Consider the following 26,367-nt stretch of genomic DNA (forward strand, 5'->3'; position numbering starts at 1 on the left):
CATCTGAACCCTTCTGCAAATTCCTGCACCAAATCAGCTGACCTTCGCTTTCGCCCTGAGCCGGAGTTCATGTTGTACATCAGTGTGATTCAGAGAACACAGAAGGGCGCGTGGGACTCTTGCTTTCGTAGATTTGTCCGTGTTGATTGATTGTTGATTGTGAGCACAATGAGTTCCAAAAAAGACTCGGCACCAACAGATCGTCTTGCACAAGTCGTCCAACACGTAGCAGGGTCACAGGATGAGTCTTCAAAGCCCAACTCGGCACGGAGTCGTCGCTCCAAGACTTCAAGAAGCGCCGGCCCACCGGCAGATTACTCTGATGTGCTCTCGAACCTGCAAAAGCTCAGCAAAATCGCTCACACCCCCGACCTGTCCAATCGAGGGTACGTGAGGCAGAAACGTGAGGGGAAGCTATGGGTGAGAGAACGTTTGGAGCAACTGGTCGACAAGGGCAGCTTCAAGGAAATTGGTAGTGCCAGCGGGCGAGTGGAATGGAAGCAGACGGGCCCTCGTGATGAGGAACCAGTGTCCTTTCAACCCACGAACAACCTCCAAGGTGAGCGCACATCGCAGCAAATCGGTCTCCAGCTGACCGTGCCGAGGCTTTGGTTTGTTGGACGGGAGAAGGGTCATCATCACAGCGGACGACTATACGATTCGAGCTGGACATGCGGACGGAGCTATTTCTGCCAAAACCGTAAGTATCTTCACATGAAGACAACCATGGGAGATTCCAAAAAGTCTGCGAGCTGACATACTGCTTCAAGGTATACTCGGAAAAGCTAGCAGTGGCGCTGAATATGCCCATTATCAAGCTGACAGACGGATCTTCGGGCGGCGGATCTGTGAGCACCATCAAGACACATGGCTGGTCGTACGTGCCAGGTGTGCCAGGTTTCATCCCGGCGGTCCAGGGCATCAACAAGGGGATTCCGAACTTGGCGGCCGTGCTGGGCCCAGCCGTAAGCTTCTCGACGATTCTTGGGCGTGTCCATTCAAGCGCTGACCGCATGGCAGATTGGGATCGGTGCTGCACGCGCGGTCATCTCGCATTTCTCGGTCATGGCGGGCGATATTGGAAGCCTGTTTAATGCCGGACCGCAAGTTGTTGAAGGAGCCACGTTCGAAGAGGGACTCACTTTGCGCGAACTAGGTGGTCCGGGTATCCACTGTCTCAATGGAACGATAGACAACCTCGCAGCGAACGAAAGCGAATGCTTTGAGCAGATCAGGAGGGTTCTTTCCTACTTGCCGAACTGTGGCCACTCGAAGCTACCACCCGTGCTTCCTGCCAGCGACCCGATTGCGAGAGTCAGTGAGGAATTGAGAACCGCCATTCCTCGTCGGAAGGAACGTATGTACGATGCCCGCGCGATCATCAAGACGGTTTTCGACGCTGGCTCGTGGTTTGAGATCGGACCCCTCTGGGGCAGGACGGCCATTGTCGGCCTGGCCAGACTGGGAGGGCATCCCGTGGGGGTGATTTCGCTCAACTGCGAAGTCAATGCCGGTGCGCTTGACGCTGGTGGTTCTCAGAAAATCACGCGCCATCTGAAGCTGTGCGACGTGATGAATTTGCCCATCGTTCAGTTCGTCGATGTCCCCGGCTACGCCATTGGCACCGTGGCCGAGAAACAAGGTGAGAGAAAGAAACCCGTGCCCATTCACGGAGATATGGTTACTGACACTAGCCAAAATCCAGCGACCATGCGTTGGGGAGTTGAGCTGGGAAAGGCCTATATCTCAACCACAATTCCCATCTTCAGTGTCTTAACCCGCAGAGTCTACGGCGTTGCTGGTGGCATTATGGTCGCTTGTCGTGACCCAATGGCGTCCGTCGCGTGGCCTAGTGGAGAATGGGGAAGTCTGCCTCTGGACGGCGGTATCGAGGTTGGACATAGATGGGAATTGAAACAGGCCGAAGAGGCTGGGAAGAAGAAGGAGCTGTATACACAGCTCGAAGACGAATATCGTCGACTTATGAACCCCATCCGCACTGCCAACGCTTTTGGCGTTCAGGAAATTATAGATCCGGCACACACGAGGCGAGTGGTCGCCGAATGGGCTTTGCACATGTAAGTTCCAGAGAGCAAGTCTCTTGCTCAGGGGGGTGTTTTGCTGTTGACGTGCTAACCCTGTCAGATATGCCGATGTCCTTCCACAACGCCTTCTAGACCGCGCTGCAGGTCGAATTCACCCGTCGTTCGCGTGAGTCGATACATAACCGATGATAGATGATGAGTCGGTGGGTCTTGTGTGAATTCATATTGGGCTCATCGAGCGATCAATCGAACGATCTATACATTACTTGTTATGGTGTATAGACCTGAACGATAGACAACTCGCATTTCAGTTGGCAAGCACTGAACAGGTCTAATATGTGTTTTTTGTAGCACTAGAAGGAATACTACAAAATCGTGCTATAATTTTGCCGCCAACCCGAGTGCGCCAGCTGGCGTCTTCTCCTTGCGAGGCTCCAATTCGCAAACCAACATTCCTTCGCCCACATTCTCTCCTTCTTCGACATCACACACCCAGGTCAGAACGCCAGCTGCTGGCGCTCGAACCTCCAGCTCCATCTTCATCTGTCGCACTACCATCAGGACTTCGCCCTCTTGCACCTCGTCCCCAGCCTCGGCCAGGAGCTCGACCACCACCCCGGCGAATGGCAGGACGACGTGGTTCGGGTTCGAAGGGTCGCCTTTGCGGTGATGCGACGACGCCAGATTGGAGCCCGTAGTCGAGATGGCCAAGCTCGCGGTGAATTTCTTTGCTTCCGAGGACCCGGAGAGAAGGGACACGTCGCCGGCGATGAGGTTGGGGAAATCGTTGTTCATGATGCGATCGAGAACAATGACATGTTCCTCTTCTGTGGTTTTCCGGCCACCGTCCAACAGCCCACTCAATTTCACTCGGAATGCATCGCCTTTCTTGAAGAGGATGTTTGAGGGGTTGCCGATAGCCCCAGCCGTAGAGGATCCGGCTTCGTTGCCGGATGTTCCTGTGACGGACACTTGCCTCACTGAGCGTGTAGAGGCTTCCATACCCTGGCCGAGTTTCAGCACCTCAGGCAGGTTCTTTTCCAGCCAGGTGGTGGAGCAGGCAGATTTCTGGAAGTCGGCCGAGGCAAGCGTGCCCAGAAGAACCGGCAGATTGGTCTTTACTCCGTGGATAGCCAGATCGCAAAGAGCTCGCAGGCCTTTCCGCCTGGACTCTTCTCGCGTCGAGGTGCTCACAATGACCTTGGCAAGGAGTGAGTCGAAAGATGATCCGACTACAGTGGCTCGAGTGCCACTGAGATGAGTCTCAATCCTGACGCCACGGCCGCCAGGACAGTGGAACTGCGAGATTCGACCCATGCTCAAAGTGAAACCCTGGACGGGATCCTCGGCCGTCACGCGTAGCTGTATGGCTGTTCTCTTCGGGGCGTTCTGTGGGGAGGCGGTCGCCTCTCTTGAGGGCAAGCCCAGGCTGTCAATCGTCGCACCTTGGGCGATGAGCAGCTGGTCTCGTACCAGGTCTACATTCGTGATTTCTTCTGTCACAGTGTGCTCCACTTGAAGTCGTGGGTTGACCTCTAGGAAGTAAAACTCTGGTCTGGACTCGTGTACGAGGTATTCGAATGTCCCCAAAGACCTGTATCGTATCTATTGTCCAGTTAGCAAGGGGAAGGAAACCAAACCAAACCCTTAGGAAGTGCCGTCAACTTACCGACTTGGCCACGTTGATCGCGCTCTCAATCACCGTTGCGATAAGTTCGCGGTTTTGGATGGTCGAGGGTGCCAGCTCCACCATTTTCTGGAATCTGGCAATGTCAGGATGGATATAGCGTGATGGCTGAGACCCGCGCAACGAACCTTCGCTGTATACTGCACTCGCGCTCCCAAAGATGTGCCACCTGTCCACGGCCGTCACCAATGATCTGGACTTCCACGTGCCGGTATCCGTCAACGGCAGCCTTCTCGATGAAGACTTTTCCTCCGGGGGACTCTCCTCGAGCACGGTCGAACCCGTCTTTCAAATGCTCAGCACTGGATACCAATCGGATACCGCGGCCTCCACCGCCATCAACGGCCTTGATCATCAAGGGGAAACCAGTCGCGCTGATAAACCCAGACGCCTCTTCCAGGTGAGCAATTGGCTCCTTTAGGGCAGGCAACACCGGGACGTTGCACGACTCTGCCAGCGCACGAGCTGTCGTTTTATCACCCGTGCGTCTCAGGATCTCTGGCGTTGGGCCAATGAAGCGGATCCCCGCCGTCTCCAGCGATTCAGCAAAATCGGCATTTTCTGAGAGGAATCCATATCCCGGGTGGACGGAATCGATTTGGTGGTCGAGACACAGCTGTGTCAGGAGCTTGCCGTTCATGAAGTCTTCTGGCAGCTTCAGACAGACGGCTTCGTCCGCATGGATTGCATGATTCTCGTCGTCCTTGGTATAGATGGCGACGGTATGGATCCCAAGTTCGCGTGCGGAGGAGATGATGCGGATGGCAATCTCTCCTCTTGCCTTGATCTCAGTATCTCTTTTCCGTCAACAAGGCCAGGGCGCCAACTCACCTGTTCGCGACAAGAAGCCGCCTGATGCCCGAAGTGAGCTCCATGGTTAGCGGCAAAATGAACACTTCGAATTGCCGCTCGTAATTTCACGGCGGTTGCTGTGCACTGTTACCAATACAGTGTGAAGGTCGGGCGTAAAGGTGTCGTCGTCCGCTCCGGCTAATCAGCCCCTACGTGCCACATATTTTCTTCCCTGGAGGCAAAAGCCATCCAAGCGCCAGCTTCACAGCCAAGCGGTCCAAATCCAGAAGCCACTTCTTCAGTGGTCCTATACCCGCACGATGGTCCGAGGAAGCAGAGAGCGGCTGGATCCCCACGATACCCCAACACTGTAGCCGGATGCTTTACATAACCCTGGCTATCTAACGTCCCCCACGCAACATCGGTACTTTCGCCCTGGGGTGTCTTGGCCCATGACTAGAGGAGCCAGCTGTCCTAGGCAAAGTCTCAATATGACCATCTTTGAGTTGGATTGAGGGAGACAGATGTGCCAAAGTCAGTGAACATGTCCTTCGTTACTGCCGCCGCCGTGGCGGCTGCCACCACTGCTCTGGGCATGTACTTGGACGGCAAATACTCGATTGGGAGCGACATTGCTCAAATCCGTGGCGGTTGGCGTTTACAGAAATACGCCGAGCAGCTCTTCAAGATACATGGAGAAGACGACTGGTCATTCTATCATGTGCTGCATTCCACGCACGGGCTGAACGATGATATGGAAGCGTTTGTGTTTGAAGGCCGGAGTTGGACGTACAGGCGGTTAAGGGAGGAAATTGGGCGCTGTGCAGAAGCTCTCAAGCGCCTCGGTGTGAGGAACCGCATGGTCGTCGGGCTGTTCGTCAACAACTCCCCTGAGTTTATGTTCATGTGGTGGGCACTGTACAAACTCGGCGCAATCCCAGCTCCGATCAACACATCGATAACGGGCGCCCATATCAAGCACTGCCTCAAGGTGAGCGAGGCCGAGATGCTCGTCACCACTTTCGAGTTGGGCAACATCATCGCACAGACCTTTGAGTTGGAGGATGGGGCGAAGGGGTTTGAGGGCGACTCTTCGTGTCCGTCACTCGGGCAGATTATCTTGTACGACCACCAAACCTACCCCTCGACGGGCTCCTGGTCCACCAAACGGGGCATCGCTCTCTTGGATCATTCACGACTGCCCCAGCCAACACGGGAAATGGGGGATTTTCCAAAATCGTCAAGACCAAAAGTGTTGCACTCCGACGCGTCCCAGTATCTCTTTACATCAGGGACGACGGGCCTGCCCAAAGCCCTGATCTGGCCTGCCGGCTACAGCCTGTGTGGATCCTGCCCAACGAGATATCCCGGTATGCAGGACAAGCTTCGGAGATGGTATATTTGCTTGCCCATGTTCCATGGCACAGCTACGTGAGTTGACTTCCATTTTCGAAAAGGGCGACTGATACCAACGTGGGCAGATTTGCCGCCTTGCCGGCGACGTTTGCAACATCTGGCACCGTTATATTGGCGCGGAAATTCTCAAGACGAGAGTTCTGGGCAGACGTCCGGCGGTCGAGAGCGAATGCTATTCTGTATATTGGAGAGTTGCTGCGCTATCTCGTTCAGTCTCCCCCTGATCCTCGATTTCCGGATGAGAAGGACCATGGAGTGGATCTGGCCTTTGGCCTAGGTCTGGCGCCAACAGTATGGCGTGCCGTTCGTGAGAGGTACGGGATCCCGTGGATCGTTGAGTACTACTCGGCAAGTGAGGCCACGCTATCTATCCTCAACTCAAACAAGAACGATCGAGGCGTTGGTAAAGTTGCGCATTGGGGGCCTCTTATGCGCAACTTCTTCCAAGACAGATTTTACATTGTGCGAACTGATATTGAGACGGGGGATATCTTGCGGGACCCGAAAACGGGATTCTGTATAGAAGCCCAAGAGGGCGAGATTGGCGAGTCGCTCTGCAGGATCGTGCCTCCGGTCCAGCGGCGGCACGACTACGTGGGCGAAGGAGGAAAGGAAGCCACCGAGAAAAAGGTGCTGAGAAATGTTTTCAAGAAGGGAGACGAGTTCTTCCGGTTGGGGGATGCAATGATGAAGGTGAGTCGCCGTTGTCTGAGCACTTGTTCCTGAGAAAGGGAATCCACAATAGCGGACGTTCCACCGTCTTGTTATTACTCGTAACTAACAGACTGTCGCCCAACAGGACCAGGAGGGTTATATCTCATTCCATGATCGGCTTGGAGACACATATCGTGCAAAGGGACACAATATCTCGACCACTGAAGTCGAGGGCTGTCTGAGTCGACACCCCAACATCGCTTCTGTCAATGTCTATGCCATACCCATGAACCGGTATGGCTACGATGGACAGCTTGGCTGCGCGGCCATTACCTTTGTCGACAGCGAGAGTGGCCCTGGATCTGACCAGCCGTCCGCCAGAGAGCTGGAGACGGTTAAAGAGCTCGAGAAATGGACCACGACCAACGCAAGTGCTCTGCCTGCGTATGCGGTGCCGCGATTCCTGCGAGTGCTGGTCACCGATCGACCGACTGGCACCGGTAGCGACACTGGCGCAGACCGAGTGTCGCTGATCATGAAAAAGCTCAAGACGGGACTTCGACAGGAAGGTGTGTATCGCTCGCATTGTAAAGCCAGAGTACCATGCTGATGTATATGTGTGCGACAGGTTTTACATTACCCACGGGTAGCCGAGACAGAATCTATTGGATCGAAAAGGAGGGTGCCGGGTATGTCCCACTGACACAGGAGGCGGTGCAGGGTCTTCTCTCGGGCAAGGCTCGACTATAGGGCTCGTGGGAGGGACCAGAGGCAGACCACAACCATAGACAAGCCATGCCCACGTAGATGAACTAGGTCTGGGCGGTCGTTAGAGCATGGATAAATAGCATTGGCCGAGGTTCAACGCGCTCCCAAGTCTCGCCCAGCCCTTTCGGGCCCTATCAAGAAGCATTCTCGATCCACATCGGGCACAGTACCTCGTAACTTTCCACAGCTGCGGGGAGGCATCAGGCCATTCATTGCTTTCATTAAGCGGATATTGGCCCCCCATGTGTCTGGGATTTGTTCTGGCTGGTGTTGCATTGTATTGTTCGACTGCGCATCCATTCCCCTAGGCGCCGAGTGAACTTGATGACATCTCTGATCAGCCATGGGCTCGACACGCCGGAAACCAGATGCCACACTCCCTCCCTAGACCGACGCCTCGGGCGGATGAAGGTGCGTAGTTGCCGGTAGCTGAGCACAAGCTGACAGACATTAATGCTGACCTTGCACGCCACAGACACACGCCAGGATCGGCGACGACAGAGGTATTCATCGGCGCCGCCACTGTTCATCCGCTCGTGGCACATGGAGATCGAGGTGCGTGGAGCCAGCCCTCCCCGGGCAAAGCACTCATCGTCGACTGACTCGGGTATATGGATTTGCAACACACAGACCCTCGTCTGGCTTCTCAACTATAGCGACAGCAAAGATGCCATCCACCGCCAGCCATGCCGATAGCGCCATGGCCGAGACTGAAACACATGCCAATCGACTCTTTCGACTCCTGAACGACGACTCGGACGCCTCGCCCCTCGATCCCTCCAGCCCAGGCCAGACGACAGCGACGCAGCCGCTGACCCCGGCCTTCGACCTCTACCAAGCCTCGTGGGCCGACGCCTCAGCCCAGTCTGCTGAGCGAATCTCTGCCACCATTGCCAGGCTCGACGCCGCTCTGCACACCTACCTCCTCGCGCAGTTCTGGGAGCGGTTCAACGCGTGCATCCGGCTCGTCCACCAGGCGGCTTTCCTCGCCGGTCTGGAGGAGCACCACCACGACCACCACCACGACCACCACGCCTCGCCGTCGTCGGGCCGCTACTGCCCCTGCCGCCACTTCTACTCGCCCGAACTGCATCTCGCCGTGCTGGCCATGGGCCTGCGCCGCGCCGACCGCTCGCGCCCCGACATGGCACCGCTCTTGCTGCCGGACCACGACTCTACGCTGCACCGCGACCTGAGAGACGTGGCCGGCCTTCTGCCGCCGCGGAGCAGCATTTCCAACCGGTGGACGCTCGCCCAGGTCCAGGCCGTGGTGATCCTCGCCCTCCTCGAGCGCGAGCGCGGCCGGGACCAGTCTGCCCGGCTCGCCCTAGGTACGCATCTACATGTTTTCCGTGTTTGTATTCACACGCTACGCTGTCGTCGCCCATGCCGTTTTCCCTAGCGCCCCGCAAAACGAAAAGACCAAGCACTGCTGACGCGAACCTCGCTCCCCAGACTCGGCCTTGACCATGATCCACGACATCCAAGCGGGCAGCGGCGCCCCGGATCTTCTGTCCATGCACGTGTCCGACGACGAGCTGATCGTCCAGCGCATGACGCTGCGCGCCGCCTGTCTGATTCACAGGTAACGTGTGGCCCCTTTGTACTCAACGCCCCCTTTCGCCGTCCGTGGCTAACGCGCCATTCCCCTGCCAAATAGCCACTGGAGTGTATTCGACAATGGCCTCGAGCTCACGCCCGCGCCGTCCACCAACGGCTCATCACGCGGGGATCTTGTGTCGTGGCCCCGGCACCTCCGTGGCAATTCGCGCCTGCTCGTGCCCCAAGGCGCGGACGTGGACTTGCAGATCTACAACGCCCACCTGGCGCTCATGGGGATCGCAACGGACCGCGAGGACGACGACTGTGCGGACAACGGCCCTGGGGACCAGGATCCTTTCTGCCGTGTCACCCGGCTGCACACCCGGTTAAAACGCTGGTACGCCAGTCTGCCGAGCCACCTGCGATGGAGCACCGAGCAGTCCAAGCACTCGGGGCCTCCAAGTTTATTTCTACTTCAGTACGTATCTGAGCAGCACTCTCTCGCCCTGTCACGAGCAATGGTCAATGGTTTACTCTCTGAAACACATTTCATGTGGCACACGCACAAGCAACCCACGGATCGTTAGCAAAGCTGGATGACTAACTGATGTCTGTCTCTAGCCAGCAATACCACGCTGTCCTAATTCTGCTATTCCGCCCTTTGAGCTCCGAGGAGTCGCTCCAAAACATTCTATCACCGTTGGATGCGGCCACGACTTGCCACCAACTTGCCGCCTCGATCGCCAGTCTCACGCTCTCTCACGCGATGCAGTTAGCATCCTTACTCTCCGAATCAGTCGAGCAGTTCGAACTCGGGGCGATTTTGCCTCTGGCACTTCAACAAGGGGCCCTGGCAGCCAGCGTGCTCTTGAGCAGCGCGCCGAATATCAAGAACGAAAGTACGCGCAGCTCAGTCTCTCGCCAACTCGACCTCCTGCAGCGGTTCTTTACGAAAACCTCCGCCGTGCACATCCCGGCTGAGAGACTAGTTGGGATTTTACTGAATATTAGAGGTCCAAGCGAAAGTACTACCACTCTTCTGAAGCAGACGTGGCAACCTGTCCCGTTCTCTCCGGGGAGAGACGCCGAATGTCTGGGCGACTGTCAACATTTAATGTCCTTAGATGGGCATGATGGAGCGCTGTCACGGCGGGACGACCAGTCCAATCGAGGGGAGCCTGCTGGAGGTCACTTACTCGACGAAGGAGGTGTTGAGACGGGCCTTGTAGCGCCCTCCCCTTACGTGTGGACAACGACAGGTCAAGGTCCCCATGAGGCTGAGCAACTCATGGACTCTTCCGGAGATAGAAGTGAAATTTTAGTATCACCGCCGGCAGATGAATCGAATGGACGTCTGCGTGGTCGACAACTCGATGCCACACAAGGAGCCATTCTCCCAGAAACACCGACGTCCCCACAGAGCGTTTCGAGGGCTTTTAGTCCTTTGACGCCGATGCAAACACTCTTTGCTCCAGCAGATTCTTCAAATGTCCAGCAAACCACCCACAACCAAGAAGTTCTCCCCGTTGGTGATCATGCCACGGACTCTTGGGATGATGGCGACGCCGTTAGCGTCTCCTGGTCGGAAACATTCAAGACTCTCCACGCGGTGAACCGACGAACTGCTGGTGAGAAGCTGAGCTCCAACGAGTTCGGCGACGTTATGGGCTGTGTGTTTCAGCTGTAGTGGCTATCACTCGAAGACCCTTCTGCTCACTGCGCATACTTGACGCAGTCCCGCTCGACTACCATGGTGTCTCGTGGTCATTACTCACAGTTCTCTCCCAACCTCAATGCACTCCGTCAAGGCCCTGGAAAACCATTTCCAATGTCGAAAGCACCACCGTCGTTCGATGAAAAACCAAGATCATACAGTGGCGGGTTTGAACTTTCAAGAAAATCATAGTTTGATAGACTCTCCATCCACGATTGCCAGAATATCTCGTCATCCTCTTTGAAGGGAGAAGTTTCCAGCGCAGGGGCTGTCGGCGTCCCGGACGGTGCGGAAGGGGAATTGTGCAGCATGGTAGAAAGCCACATGCCGTTGGGCTGCCAATCATTCGGAGGGGAAGGCCGAGTTGAACCATCGTCCATGGCGACCTCGTTGATAACCATACCAGCATCCTGCTTCTCAGCTTCTCTCAAGTATTTCAACGCATCGACCGCAGTGCCATAAGCGTCTTTCAGTACCCACAGAAACTGTTTGCACAGTTGTATCCCGTGCACTGCCGCTCGCCGTACCGTCTCGTTTGGCGCCTTGACGTCCAAGAGGTGTATCACGACCGCGGAGACGACACTTCCTACCGCTCCTGTTGAGAGGTATGGCATCAGGCCGGCCTGGTATAGATCTTGATTGATTCGTGTAAGCTCCCAAGCGGTGTGACGCAGAAGACGCTGTGAGGTGCCATCCAGTTCTTCCTGGCTATCTCGCCAGGTGGAACTGGGCGACAGTGCTTTGAGTCGATACAATGCGCTGACCGCCACATGATAGAGAACTTGCACGGTTGATATATGTACTGCCAGGCTACGAGGCTGGTCCAAGGGCTCTCGATTTGTCGTTGCAGCATGCGCCTTGTAGCGCAGGTCGGCAGGCATTTCTCGATACCATCGGGCAAAGTCTTGTGTGCAGCGATTGAGGCGGGCAGAAGGTGATGATAGCTGGCGTTGTTGCTGGCTCCCTTGACCTCGGTTTCTCATCTCTTGACGGCACTTGAAGATTGTAGAGACGAATGAAGCAATACACACGCATAACTTTTTGTGTTCGACACATAACCTCACCAATGTGTCGCGTGTTCGCTGGTTGTCTGTCAGGCTGAGGAATCTCCTCGTCTCTGGTGGATAGAGATTGGGCGAAGCCTGAAATTTTTCGGCCAGATCGTCGGCTGTGAGCATTCCCACGTTGTAGTAGGTGGACCTGTGCGGGCGCCCCAAGGCCAGCGCAACTTTCTGATCCCGTGCAAATGCACACCACCACACCCGACGGCGAAGATGTTGCTCCGACAGATCAAACTGAGACTCGTCGGGCTCGAGGTGCAGCTGCATCGAGTAGGCCAAGGACACTCCGGTGCCAGTCCAGAACCATGGGTCTGCTTTTTCGTTTGTTCCGGGGTACCATGTGCTCAGGAGGACGGCTGCCTGACATGCTACGAGCCTGTCCAGGTCTATATTAGAGTAGAAGAGGACCTAGCAACCAGTTTAGTAGTCTAAGGTTGACGTCGGGAAAGAATGTTGGGGGATTAGGGACAACATGAACGTACCTTCGCCCGACCAAAAAACGCACGGCGTGCAGCTTGTCTGGAATCGAAGCCTTCTCGGGCTATCCACTGATCCTCCACGAATGTCACTCCCGAACACATGACCGCCTGGAACAGCAAGAGGCTGATCTGGTCGACATTGCCTTCTTCGCGGGCAAGAATCGACAGAAGCTGGCGTTTCTCCAATAGAGGAAGGAGCGGATGCGTGAACTCCAGATATCGCGCGATGCACACGTCGAGGAACTGCGTACTCGGCAGTGACAAAGCACCCTTCGCGTGCAGATATTGCAGGTCCGCTGAGTCTAGTGTATCGGGGAGGGGTTTGATGAAGGCCGGCAAGGCTGGAGTGATGGCAGCTTCCAAGGAACTCGAGCTTGTGGGAGGAGCTTGCGCTGCAGGCGACTGTGTGGTGATTCCATGACCGCAACCCTGTGCCTTGCCTGGATAGGTGGCAACGACCGTCTCTTGTGCGCTGTGCTCCGGATCATAAGGGCCCTCTTGATGCGAGGTTGCATCCACGATCAACTGATCCTGTTCTGAGGTATGAACTCCAGACTTGCTCGCCTTGGATACCCTTTCGAAAATGATGTATCAGCTGCCATTCCAGCTTTACACGACTAGCGCCTTCAGATACATACCTGTGGCGTTTGCTCTTGGTAACAGTACACGCCAACGAGTCCAGGCGGCAATTGGTGCAAGGAATGCCAGTTAGCACCGCATCGCAGCGCACTTTCCGAGCACGACAGAGAATACAGGCTCTTCCAGCGCGCCTCTTCTTCCCTCTTTCGGTAATTTCAGATGCTGACATACTGGCCTATCCGTGGGTTCATCTCCGGTGCGCGCTGGATGTGTCTGCCACTCTGCTGAATGAGTATGTGGTTGTCCTCGGCTGTGGACGAACCTTGCGATATCGGCTTGAGACCAGGCTTGACCCACTTCGGAGACGAGGCCGGGACTCGGCCAATACCTCCACTGAAAATTTAGATAGCCACGGGTATCTCAAGAATATGGGGCGGTCATACCATCTATTCATGCCAAGAGAGGACTTTATGCTCATACGTACACATAGATAGCCGGTCTCGTACGACATGGTCAACGGACAGGGCTCTCCACATGGCTTCCCCACGCAAAAAGGCTTTGGGGCTCCGCATTGAAGGTATAGCAGTAGGGGTTATGTACAGCACATTCCCCAGACTCCCTGTGCTTTCGACCTTCATCCAGACCTTCAGTACACAATGGCAGCACCTATGACATCTTCCGCTAAGGACATCTCTGCAAAGGCGGAGCATCAGGACAGGTTGAGCGACTTCGACGAAGATGCCAACACCCCTGACCCGCGCCAGGTGAGACAGATCAAGAAGAAGATCGATCTTCGAATTTGCATGGTGCTGGGTGTGTTATACACTGCCTCGTTGATCGATCGTGTCAATCTTCCTGTGAGTGCGCCCCCGATCTATGAGTTCGTTGCTAATGTGACCAGAATGCGTAAGTCATCCCCTGGTCCTCTTGTCCCGGCTTCAGACCTAACCATGCACAAAGATATGTGGCTGGAATGGGAACAGATCTCGACCTCAAAGGAAATGCTTATGTCAGTTTACAGCCGGCTGGCGTGACAAAGAGTGACAGTAATAACAAGAGATCCAATAGACTCTTTTGATTCTCGTCTTCTTCCCATTCTATATCTCGTTTCAGCCGCCGATGACAGCGATCGCAAGAAAGCTCCGAGCTCGTCGCTTCCTGGGTACCATCGTTGTTGCCTGGGGTCTGGTCATTGTGGGACATGGACTGGTGAAAAGCTGGCATGCCATGCTCGCCCTGCGATGCCTGCTCGGAATATTCGAAGCGGGTTTCTTCTCGAGCTGTGCATATCTGCTTAGCACTTGGTATGTTAGAGGTAAGAATATCCATCAACCAAACCATATTCAGTCTCTCACGGTTTTCTCTCCAGCCGAGGTTGCAAAGCGCAATGCTGCCTTCTATCTTCTGGGATCACTCATCGCTGGCTTTGGAGGTATCCTTGCCTATGGCGTAAGTCTTGCCAACCACACGGAGCTTCTTTGATCATGCTAACAGCGTCACAGCTCTCAAAGATGGATGGTGTTGGAGGCCATGCTGGTTGGCGGTGGATCTTTCTAATGGAAGGCATCATCACCATTGCCTTTGGCCTTGTAGCCTACTTTCTCATTGTCGACTTCCCGGAAGACGCACACAAATCCTGGAAGTTTCTCAAAGACGACGAGATCAAAGTTGTCATCGACCGCATCAACAAAGACCGCCTCGATGTCGAAACGCCCCCATTCAAACTGGGTTCGTACTTGAAGAACGCCTTGGACTGGAAGATCTGGTTCTTTGCCGCCAACTTTGGTCTCACTTCGGTCGTGACATACGCCGCCGCATACTTCCTTCCTCTTGTACTTCGACAAGGGCTCGGATTTTCAGAGGCAGCAGCTCAGTGTCTGAGCACGCCGGTAAGCATGTATTCAGCTGAGACAGTGTGCAGTTACCACGTTGCTAATCGCTCGTCCCCAGTGTTACGTCTTTGCTTCTATTCTCGGTCTGGTCGAAAGCGTCATCTCCGACCGAATTGGGCTTCGCACCCCGTTTCTCCTGTTCAACTGTGTCATTGAAGTGATCGGGGTCGTTGTTCTCGGATATGCAAAGCAGAGCGGCGTGCGATATTTCGGGGCCTTTCTCATCATCGGAGGGGCAAATTCAAACATTCCTCTAAGTTTAACATACCAGGCCAACAACATTCGAGGCGTGTGGAGACGTGCCTTCTGCTCTGCAACCATTGTCGGTGCCGGAGGTATTGGCGGTATAGTCGGCTCTTTGACTTTCAGAAGTCAGGATGCGCCGCAGTATAGGTAAGCCTTTTGCCGCTTCACCAATGGTGGCCTCGTTGTCTTCAGCATGCTGACTCTCCTCAAGGCCGGGCCTGTATACCTGCATCACGGCTGCTTGCATGACATTCCTCTCTGTCTGCACCACCTCGACCTATTTCTTCGTCCAGAATAGAAAGCAGAGACAAGGGACGACTGTTATAGAGGGTTTGGAAGGCTTCAGGTATACCTACTAGATGCACAGACGAAGCAAAGGAGAGAAGCGCGAACCATAGCCAAGCTAGGATCCTATCCTGATAGTGTTTGCCTACAGCTGTCTCTTTAGAATCTTCAGAATCGTGACTGGACGGTTAGATTAGCCAATTCATGGGTGATGTCTCTATTGGAGACTTGAAATCGGGGTAGAGCGCCTAAAACGTTGCTAATGCCCTTCAACAGGTTTCTTCGAAAATTGCCCCAACTTTGAACGTCGACAAGCCGAATTCATGCCCGAAGTTTCCTCGCGTGCCGCCCGGTTCCAGACATACTCATGGATCACATTCCTTGTGCAGAAGACTTCACCCACCCTGAAATACCCTTGTTCGTTGATGAAGATGTCGAGGTCTCCGTAACTACATCCGAACTTGAAGGCTTCCCTCGGAGGCACGGCTGGAATGCCGAGTCGTTCATGAGCCTCGACTTCACCTCAAGGGCCCATGGGCGAAGCGAAACGGATATAGCGACCCTCATCCAGTTATGGCTCTATTTTGGAGTGTTGTCTGCTGCGCTTGATGTGACGGTCAACATCCGAGATTTTTGTCTCGAGACGCCCACCGGCCCCAAGCTACACACTGCGCACTTGAGCGTGCTCGTGTGCCGATTCCTCAAGAGGGGACAATCCTTGTCCAAGGCGCACAAGATACGCATGGTGAGCTCCCTGTGCGAGGCGACCAAATTGCAAGGGCGTCTCCTCGCCGGCCTCGTCGACGGTAGTGAAGCTAGTCCCATGCTTCTCCAGCTTGGTCACTCTCTTACTGTGCTGGGCTGCACGTTGGAGTTTGCGGTGCCCCAGATGATGAGCAGGGCCATGGTGGCCTCCGACATTCGCGAAGGCTCGATCAGGCTGTGGGCCGAACAGTGGTCTACCGGTCGGCTGCTGAAGCAGCTTTTCACCGAACGAGGCTGGTGTCCGAGTGATCTGCCGCGGCTCAGTAGATTGGTGTCCGTCAACGCGCTCTGCTACGCCGTGACGATCCGCAGAAAGGAAATGGTGGATCATGGCCGTTGCAGCGAGCAGGAATGCGCCGTGAATAACGTTGACAGGAACACCTACCGCACGCGACATCTAGAGCCCGAGTGCCACTGCCCTCAAATCGAGGATACCGGTCAAGCGGCCTGCAAAATCCTGGCACAAGGCAGCTACCCGTTGGTGAGCCTCGAGTCTCTCACAAACGAGTCTGCGCGGGTGAGGCTGATCCCGTATCGCTCCGGCACGCGTTATACCGCGATCTCACATGTCTGGAGCGACGGGATGGGAAACCTCGAGGCGAATTCGGTCACCACTTGTCGTCTGAGACACTTTGCAAACCTCCTTCCGAACTTTGCAGACACCAAACTCTTGTGGATTGATACGCTCTGTGTGCCTCTGGACACACAATATCGAAAAACTGCCATCATGTTGATGACGCAGACGTATGAGAGAGCTGCGCAGGTGCTCGTGGTGGATTCAGAGCTGAGGGGCACGACGTACACCGACCGGCCTGTCTACGAGGCATTCGCGCGGATTGCCGCATCTGGGTGGATGCGACGTGTCTGGACATTGCAGGAGGGCGTGCTTGCATCTCGGCTCTTTGCTGAATTCCGAGACGGCGTGATGGACGTGACCTCGGCCGTGTCCAAGGTCAACGAGGAAACCAACGCATCACGCTTTGAGCTCAACATGGTGCCGATCGAATTCATGCTCGTGGTCGGGCTACTGCAAAGTATCCGGCGGGCCAGGGACAGAAGTTGCGAGTTCTTCATCAATGTGTGGAACGCGATGCGGCTTCGGCGCACGAGCTGGAGAGGTGATGAGATCATCTGCTTCGCTCAAATGTTGGGCCTTCCTGTCAAGGAGATTCTAGCTGTCGAAGGACACGAGCAGAGGATGATGACATGTCTCTCGATGCTGGACCATGTTCCTCTTGGCCTGCTGTTCACATACGGTCCAAAATTGACGATCCAGGGTTACCGGTGGGCGCCGCGCTCGTTCTTGCAAGAAGAGCGCATTGATCCGACTTTCACGCCGGTGCCAAGGGATGACAGGGGATTGAGGTTGACATGCTGCGGTATCTTCCTGGATCAATTTGCTGGACTAGGACGTGATGGAAATGCTTACTATTGGGATGAAGATGATTTGGTCTTGAACGTGCGAGTCGGAGGCGGTTGGCAAGGGACCGAGATGGCAGGTAAACTGCTTGGGTCAAAATTGGCGATCCTGATAGATGGGGCTCCTAGGGCAGCCTCCAGGGACATGTTCGGTATGGTGCAAGGTGCTCTAGTTACCGTGCAAGAGGCCGAAGACAATTGGGGTGTGCCATGCCAATATGAGTGTGGAGTTGACTGGGGCACAATGCTCAAGACAGACGTGACTCAAGAAGTCTCCGGCAAGTGCACGAGGACTGACGACAAGATAAACTGGCATCTTGGCTAACGAGATCATGTTCTTCCAAGGCGTATCACGGCACAGACGAGAGATCTAAGCGCGCGGGCAGCTCACAGCGCTGAACAAAGGCCCTTGCCCTCTGAGAACCGTTAAACGTTGAGCACCCTGCCATATCATTGCTTATTTCGATGTCAAAACCCTGCATACTGCGGTGGAATCGCCCATCAGGCATTCTGAGCCGGTTGCTTTGTGCCTTCTCTCACTGTCTAGAACCAGCACCTAATTAGCGGGAGAAGTCCCCGTTGTCGAAAATCCACCGTTGGTGCCACCATAAACCAATCCATATGGAGTTAATTGCCTTTTCAGGACATGTCCGCATCAAAGAAGCTGAAGACGAAAGAGGCTTCCGGTTACATAGCCTTTAATTCCTTGACGACATTGCGGGGTTTGGTCTCGCCGTAGAACTGGGATCCCTATATATCGGCTCGACCGGTCATCTCGATAAAGAGAGTCGCAGAGCTACAGGGAAGTCCAACGCCAGTCCCGTCGCAACCATGAACCACGTAAGTCAGCTGCTTGTGGGCGAGACTTGAATCATTTGCTGACGAAGTTCAGTTTTCCTTGAAAGAAAAGACTGCCGTCATAACCGGCGGCGCTCGAGGGTTGGGTTTCGCCTTTGCCGAAATTCTCTCCGAAGCCGGTGCATCCATTGCAATCTTAGACGTTGGGGTACCAAAGGAAGGGTCATTGGAACAGTTGGCCACGAAGAATGGAGTAAAGGTACAATACTTCAAGACCGATGTGACGAGTCGAGAACAAGTAAATGAAACCGTGAAAATCATTGAGGAGGAATTTGGCAGCGTGGATATAAAGTGGGTTCTAATGAGATAGTATGCGAGGTGAGGAAGAAGAGACTGACAACGCGTTTTGCACAGCATCAATGCCGCTGGGGTCGTTACGGACGAACCCTTCCTCACTACTACCGATAAGAACTTAAGCACAACATTCAACGCCAACGTGAGACATTTCCATCCATTGACCAGACAAGAGCTAATCCTGTCGAAATAGTTCGTAGGGTCGTTTTTGGTCGCCCAAGCGTGCGCCAACGCCATGGTCAGGAAGTGGGAGAAGCTGGGCAAGCCGAAGCCCGCCGACTCAGCTCCGATGGGACACATCGTTTTCATCGGATCCGTCGCAACGCACATCAGCACCTACGTACAGCAAATTACATGTTATACCGCCTCGAAAGCGGCCGTGTGTGGGCTTGTCAAGCCTATGGCGATGGAGTTGGCACAATACGGGATCAGAGTCAACTCGCTTTCGCCCGGTTCCATGCGGACGGACATGTTCTTGCAAGTGGAGAAGGTCTTCCCAGATCTCACGAAGCAGTTCAATAAGGAATCGATGTTTGGGCGCGTGGGATTCCCCCACGAGCTGGCACCGGCTGTCCTCTACCTTTCGACAAGCAGTTGGACGACTGGCCAAGATTTATTGGTGGATGGTGGTGTCAGCTCGTGGAAGCATAAAGCCGACTGGTCATAAGGAAGCGTAGAGAGGACAAGGGTGGCTCCTGAGTCAAATGTTTCTACTCGTCATAAAACGTTCAAGGAATGGAAGTCTCAGTATTGGAAGTGGTACGCCCACCTCGTAATTGAACAGCTAGTGGTACTACTTTTCGGCCGACGTTATCTGGACCGGATTTCCTGTCTTGTGTCACTTGGTAGACGCGCAAACTGCGCGGTAACCACACATACAACATGCACGGAGATTCGTCAGCCTCGTAGTTTCTTTGCGAGGCGCCAGCATTACGAAGAAGACAGAATGAGAAATACATTACAGTTGGTTCTGCGGGAGAGTGATTCATCTGTACAGTTCACATGAATGGAAAAACTCGGAGTATCTAGACTAAGTGATTGGCATGGACCACGTATCGATCCTGACTGAAGCAGCGGGATTGATTCAGCACATGTATCCACCACAAGGTGTGTTTCGCATGTCAGCAACAGGTCAACGCGTTGCAGACTTATCTCGAGATGTGTGCATCGGCAACGATAAATTGGGTATTCCTCCGAGCACATAAGCTGTCAATCAGGCCACCAGACGACTTGCTGTGGAGTTGGCTTCAGTCATGATGGTAAACTCACCAGAACTGGATAGACCGCTCCGCAAAGGGCCAACATTCCATTTCAGGTTGTGGCCCCTCCCCCAGACATACCCCATGCGGAGTTGCGGAATGCCTCTTTCAGGAAACTGTCACCGCTTGATTGATTTTCGTCTGAGCACGTTGGACTGCGCACAGTCACACGCCATATGGCACGACGAGTTATAAAGGACTGCATACTTGAGAGACATCATGATGGAGCTACATGACATTGCGTGAGATAGTCCAGTCTAAATGATTGCCTGTTGACATTCGAGTTCTCACAATGATACTCGTTGCGCTACCATTTGTCCTTGGTCTGGGACTCGTTGGGCTTGTCTTCTATCCATTCTTCTACTATATACTTGACCCGAACAAGCTACGAGACTTCCCTGCCCCTTCCCTTGCCGCGTACAGCACTCTTTGGCGCATTTGGAACAATATACAGCAGAAACACTATGCAGCGGTGCACGAAGCGCACTCCCGGCTTGGGACTCATGTCCGCATTGCACCAAATCACATATCGATTCTCCACCCGGAGGCGCCGAACCAAATCTACGGTCACGGAGCCAACATGATGAAGGAAGCGTGGTACGATGCAGGAGCCGGTGCACACCGAAACCTCGCCGATGCTCGAGATAAGTCTGAGCACCAGGCAAAACGCAAGATGCTCGCGCACGTATTTGCGGCGAAGACGGTGGTGGCATTTGAGCCCCTCCTGGTAGAAACGTTACAAACCTTGCGGGAACAGCTTGACAGAGCGGCGGACACGAACACTAAACTCGACATGAGACTATATCTCAATTACTTTACGATCGATTTCTTCGGCAAGCTGTTGTACGGAGCGAAGCTGAACTGTCTCAGCCGCGGTGATGACCTGCTGGATGCCGAAACCCCTGACGGGGTTATCTATAAAGTACCCTTCATCAAATCTCTCCTTGATGTAACAATCATCAATACTCTCCTGGCCATGAACCCTTCACTTTTACCAATTACACGACCTCTTGCCAAAAGCCATCCTTACAAAAAGGCCGGAACGGACTGGGAGAACATTGTCTATCACAATACCAAATTACGCCTCAAGGATCCGGACAGAGATGATTTGTTCACACGACTCCTGCAGAATAGCAAGGGCGAAAATTTGAACCTCCCATTCGGCGAGATTATCGCCGAGTGCTCTGCCATGATGAACGCAGGAACGGAAACTACAACTGCTGCCCTGACAAACACAATCTTTCTCTTATACACCCACCCCCACGTACTCAAGAAGCTGCGAGAAGAACTCGATGCCTCCTTGCCTAGTTATGGAATACCCACATACGCAGACTGCTCGAAGCTACCATACCTACGAGCGTGTATTGAAGAGTCACTTAGGGTTCGTCCGGCGAGCTCCTTTGGTCTTCCCCGCGTGGTGCCCGAAGGTGGGAGACACATCGCCGGAAAGTTCATTCCTGGCGGTGTTACGGTATCCGTGCCCACGTATTCCCTACTGAGAGACGAGGACGTATTTGAGAACGCCGACCAGTACATCCCTGATCGCTGGATGACCGACGATCAGGAGAAGAGGCGCCGCATGATGAACAACCATCTACCATTCAGCACGGGACCCAGAGCGTGTATCGGAAGGAACATTGCATACTTTGAGCAGACCGTGCTCATTGCTACCATTGCCAAGTTCTACGACTGTGTGGTGCCTGAAGGCTTCCAGCTGGAAACGCAAGAGCGGTTCAACTCGAACGCGGGCAACCTCGTTGTTGGATTGCAGCGTCGTAAATACTAATTAGAGCCGTTGAGACAATAACCCGATGTCGTTTGTACTTTATGGTAGAGCGTGATCCATGAGTTCTGGTTTCCTGATATAATTCAAATTCTATGGATACATCCACTTGCCACCAAATTTGCCCATGGCACAGCAAGACACTTCGAGAGCGAGATCGACCATGATCACAAATACCTTCCTGTTTTTAATAGATCCCAGAGCTTATTCTTAACTTCTATCACGTAGGTCGTTCATTTCCTCATGCCCGGCTGTGCGAAGAAGGCCTAATATAGAATACAAAACTACGATCATGATAATGTCTTTTTAACTCAGGGGTACCATATCAGTCAAAGTGAATCATACGAAGCTATAATAATTCACCAGAGGATCTACTCGCGTAGATATCTATTGCAGAGGCATTTAACAGGACTCTTTGCTCCACGATCAGCCCGCAATATCGACTTCGCATTGAAGATTCTGGGATCAAGGTGGCCCAGGGGAGAGTAGCCGAGCTCAATTTTTCGGTATAGGCAAATATATTGTGGTCAAAGAATGACTGGGGCACACAGTAACAAAAGTTATGTACCGAATGAGCTGGAAGACAGAGGAGAGGATAAAGGGAGATATGAACGAGCCTTTTGATATGTATCCACTGTACTTGACATCCTGGTATTTACCTATGTACCAAAAACTCAAGCGTTGACAGTCTGAATGACCAAGCCCCCCACTGACCCGTCGAACTCATTGGCTTGTTGGAGTTCGCAACCACCAGGCTCCTCCTCGACGTTTGGTACGCTTTTCACATATCCGCAGGAGACACCGACCGTATATGTAAGAAGCATTATAGGTCACTGGTCGTCAGATAATAATCATTGTTACGCTTCCGGCTTTCGGGTTCGGAATATCACACGGCTCCTGTCTTGGAGGGCTCGATGGTGACGTCGGCGTAGGCATCGACATGTGTGCTCTTGAATTTCCTAGCCGAGATCTGTTTCTGGAAGAGGATGTCCAGTTCTTCGTAGGTGCGGCCCTTCATCTCGGGAAGTCTGAAATATGCCCATGTGGCCGAGAGGACGCAGGTGGCACCATAGACAAAGAACGTCTTGCCTTTCAGGTTGCCTTCGTCGGGGTTCAACATGTAAGGTGTTGCAATACCGAAGATAATGAACCAAAAGTAGAAGGAGCAACGCCCAATAGCGATAGTCTTTGCGCGGAGCCGTGTTGAGCCGACCTCGCTAACGATGCAAAAAGCCAGTGGACCGACGGAGACGTCGTACATGAAGACCCAGATGACCAGCATGATTGACTGCGCCCACATCGACGGCTTGTTGGAGGCGGGCGCGAGGGCCGCAAAGGCGATGGCGAACATGAGAAGGGCCATGATAGACAACCCAACAATGAAGATGCTGCGGCGACCGAACTTGGTAATGAGAAACCATGACAGAACTGTGCCAGTGAAGCCGATCGCATAGTAGCCCAGGCTGATGTCGAATGCTGTCTCGCTGTCCACGCCGGCTTGCTCGAAGAAGTAGGTGTTGTACTGATTCATGGAAATACCCGAGAAAACTTGAATCGCCCATGACCAGAAAGCAATCTCGGTCCTGCGTCTGTCTGTACCCTTGAAGCAGTCCAGGTATGAGCCATGCTCCACCGCGCTTTCTTCTTGGTCTGTTCTGATCATCATTGCCATGGTCTTCTTGGTGTCGCTCCCGGCAGACAGCCGTTCTAAAGAGCGCTCTGCATCATCGATACGCCCTTTGCGGAGAAGCCACCATGGCGATTCCGGACAGAAGAGCATACCGATAAGTAGAGGTACTGGCCAGACCCACTGAATCGCGAAGGGAATGCCATAGGCCCATTTGCCTTCCATGCCCTGAACGCTGCGGAAGATTCCTGCAGAGATCAATTGTCCAATGACCCATGTCAGATTGATAAAGGTCGTAAGGTACCCACGAAGGACCACTGGGCAGACCTCCGAGGCATATGTCGGCGCTGTTGTGTTGAAGATGCCCCATGGGATACCGCAAAGAAACTGGCCAACAAGCAACAGGGCCTTGCTCTGACCAAAGACGAGAATGAAGGTGAAGGCGGTTATGGCGACATACGCGCCAATCATTGTTTTCTTCATCCCAATCTTTTCCGAGACGATGCCGTTCATGAGGATTCCGATGATGACGCCAATGTACGCGCTGTTCCCCAGGAGAATCTGCCACAGTGCGGTGATTTGCCAGCCCCCTGCGACGGGAACTCCAAAATGCTGCTGGAATGATTTTTGTGCGAACAATTGACCGATGACTGCCATGTCATAGCCCTCCATGACACAGGCAGCCGAGACGAGGACGGACCATCCGACAGCCTGGGGGTAGAGCTTCAGGGCCTGCATAAGGGTGAGATTATGCTCGGCCTCTGTAGCCAACTTGGCAGCGTTGAACAGGTCATTGTTATTGTCGTCGACGTGTGAAACGTTGTCATTCTTGACCATGTTTTGAACGTGCTCAACCATGATGGTACCGCCTTCACCTGAGTCTCGGGATTCTTTCATGATGTTCAGCAGAGTGTCGTGCAGTGTGACAAGATCAGTGGATATAACAAGTGTAGATGAATGTTCTATAGATTCTTGATTCACTGGCTATGTTGAATCGAAATGCATTAATTTGTGGAGGATATAGCTCCCACCGCGATACAATGGGTCATATTTAGAGCTTTCGACCAAAGCAGAATTGCTCTTGCCATTGCCCCCAGGCCATGTACTCCGCCTTTCCCACAAAACCACTCCGCTTAACCCCAGAGTGGGATTACTTACCATTTGTGAAATTACTCCCTCGAGTAATCCCGCTGTAATAGACGGGGCGTCTAGATCTCTTTTTCAGCACAAGGTTCGACTGGCGTCTTGCTGGGGCTTCGATTGTGGATAGTTTTTGTTTGAGGCTGAATGCTATAATCTCACTATCCGGGTCGTTTCACTGCGGAGTTGTCACATTTAGATCTCCTCCGCGATGACCATGTCCTTCCTCGTTCGTATGTTCATCTTTAGAGGCGGAAACCCACTCTGGGAAATTTCCTCCGCCGGGATTTCCAGTTGGGGCACGCATCCCGCAATTCCTATTGGATCATATTGTGCGCCACATGGAACGCCACTTCAGTTGGGATGGCACAATGCTCAAGCTTTCCAAGTAGTGTGTGAAGGCGCCCCGAGTCCCCAAATACGGAGCCTCATGGACCAAGACAAACCTCTCCCCTTGTAGTCGGATTTTGTGATGTCTGGGTTTTCAGAGCGGAGTAAAGCCGTATTAGAAGTATTACCGTTTTTAGGCTAAGTGTCAACCAAATGTGAGGGTATGGCATGGTCAGTTCTTTAACATTAATGCTACATGGGACATATAGATTGTAAAAAAAATACTATCGACGCAGCCTAGTATCAGTATATCTCCCAGGACGGACCGAGAGGCGTCGGGAAAGAGCCACGCAACAAGACAACATGACTGTAAAAGTGATTCGGTGGGGAATCCTAGGTATGGCTCAATTCCCGCTACATTTGATCTTCTCTCACTGATACCCGTCAGCTACGGGAAATATCGCGCAAACATTCACGAAAGATCTCTTGGTTGACCCTGCGACTCGCGATGTATACACAGTGAAGCATACTGTCGTGGCTGCAGCTAGCTCTTCAGGCGTTCAGCGTGCTCGAGAATTCCTTGAGCAAGTCAAGGCTCCCCCAACAGCAAGGCCGTACGGTTCTTATATCGATCTCGCTCAAGATCCGGACGTCGACATAATCTACATCTCCACACCCCACTCCCATCATTACCAGAATGTCAGACTCTGTCTCGAAGCTGGAAAGAATGTTCTATGCGAGAAGGCTTTCACAGTCAATGCGGTGCAGGCGAAGGAACTCGTTCGTCTAGCTCGGCAGAAGGACCTCTTCCTCATGGAAGCCCTCTGGACTCGCTACTTTCCCTTGTCGATCTATGTCCGTGATACCATCACTTCTGGAAAGCTGGGCACCATCATCAGGGCCTTTGCTGACAACTCTTTGAATTTCGAGCTAGAAAAGAACTTCCACAAGGAGCACCGTATGGTTAGCCCCGACTTGGCAGGTGGCGCCCTTCTCGACTCAGGGATCTATGCATTAACCTGGATATTCCAATCTGTATACACGACACAGCCCGGGGACACTTGTAAGCCACCTCGAGTGTTGTCCAGTGTACGGAAATATGGAGCTACAGGTGTCGATGAAGCAGCCACTATTCTGCTTAGCTTCCCACGCGACGCCCAGTTGGGTGGGGATATACATGCTATTGCAACCACCAGCTTCCTTGTGTCAAACAATATTGACGGCAAAGGAACGAGCGGGCCTGCTGTTCGCATACAGGGCCAGAATGGTGAATTACAAGTGTGGCCACCACTCTGGCGACCTAATCGAACAAGACTTATCCTTGCCGATGGAACTGTTGAAGATAAGACATTCCCAATACCTGGCCCCGGTAAGGGGAGTGGCTGGTATAACGGCTATCCTCTGGTTGGCATGAATTCTGAGGGTGAGGGATATGGTATGTTCTGGGAAGCAGACGAAGCAGGGATGGCACTTCTAGAAGGCAGGAAAGAAGGAATATACGAAAGCTTAGACGAGTCTGTCGTAATTATGGAGGTTATGGACGAGGTCCGCAAGCAGTGTGGATTGGTTTATCCGGAGAACATCGAGAGCACAGTGGCGACGGAGTTGTAAAGGTTTCTGTAGTTCTCAATAACACAATACACGAGCATATACCACGGCAACGTCCAGACCGCCTCATTGAGCGATCGGCTGCCCGTTCTAGGTGGGCGAACGGCGCCCCTGAAGTCGTTTC

The 26,367-nt window shown here is 53.5% G+C and overlaps 5 protein-coding genes across 5 annotated transcripts; 3 read left to right on the forward strand and 2 right to left on the reverse strand.

The window, feature by feature from the left end:
- Nucleotides 1-25: 25 nt before the first annotated feature.
- Nucleotides 26-2,421, forward strand: PV07_08938 (uncharacterized protein). The gene is made up of 6 exons (XM_016396154.1): nucleotides 26-559; nucleotides 606-700; nucleotides 771-965; nucleotides 1,021-1,642; nucleotides 1,706-2,078; nucleotides 2,146-2,421. Exons 1-6 carry the CDS (start codon nucleotides 169-171, stop codon nucleotides 2,213-2,215), a joined length of 1,746 nt encoding a protein of 581 aa, XP_016246010.1. The 5' UTR covers nucleotides 26-168; the 3' UTR covers nucleotides 2,216-2,421.
- Nucleotides 2,422-2,423: 2 nt separating this feature from the next.
- PV07_08939 (uncharacterized protein) lies at nucleotides 2,424-4,607 on the reverse strand (the record flags this gene model as incomplete). Its single annotated transcript, XM_016396155.1, has 4 exons — nucleotides 2,424-3,650; nucleotides 3,715-3,808; nucleotides 3,861-4,529; nucleotides 4,564-4,607. The coding sequence occupies 4 exons, from the start codon at nucleotides 4,605-4,607 to the stop codon at nucleotides 2,424-2,426; spliced, it is 2,034 nt and encodes a 677-aa protein (XP_016246011.1).
- A 3,422-nt stretch (nucleotides 4,608-8,029) lies between these two features.
- Nucleotides 8,030-10,973, forward strand: PV07_08940 (uncharacterized protein; the record flags this gene model as incomplete). The annotated part of the gene is made up of 4 exons (XM_016396156.1): nucleotides 8,030-8,693; nucleotides 8,818-8,947; nucleotides 9,023-9,382; nucleotides 9,526-10,973. 4 exons carry the CDS (start codon nucleotides 8,030-8,032, stop codon nucleotides 10,589-10,591), a joined length of 2,220 nt encoding a protein of 739 aa, XP_016246012.1. The 3' UTR covers nucleotides 10,592-10,973.
- PV07_08941 (uncharacterized protein) lies at nucleotides 10,708-12,966 on the reverse strand (the record flags this gene model as incomplete). Its single annotated transcript, XM_016396157.1, has 3 exons — nucleotides 10,708-12,087; nucleotides 12,162-12,732; nucleotides 12,797-12,966. 3 exons carry the CDS (start codon nucleotides 12,964-12,966, stop codon nucleotides 10,708-10,710), a joined length of 2,121 nt encoding a protein of 706 aa, XP_016246013.1.
- A 12,032-nt stretch (nucleotides 12,967-24,998) lies between these two features.
- On the forward strand, nucleotides 24,999-26,246 carry PV07_08942 (uncharacterized protein; the record flags this gene model as incomplete). The annotated part of the gene is made up of 2 exons (XM_016396158.1): nucleotides 24,999-25,032; nucleotides 25,084-26,246. 2 exons carry the CDS (start codon nucleotides 24,999-25,001, stop codon nucleotides 26,244-26,246), a joined length of 1,197 nt encoding a protein of 398 aa, XP_016246014.1.
- Nucleotides 26,247-26,367: the final 121 nt, after the last annotated feature.

Source organism: Cladophialophora immunda (assembly GCF_000835495.1).
Source record: "Cladophialophora immunda strain CBS 83496 unplaced genomic scaffold supercont1.5, whole genome shotgun sequence".
NCBI lineage: Eukaryota > Fungi > Ascomycota > Eurotiomycetes > Chaetothyriales > Herpotrichiellaceae > Cladophialophora > Cladophialophora immunda.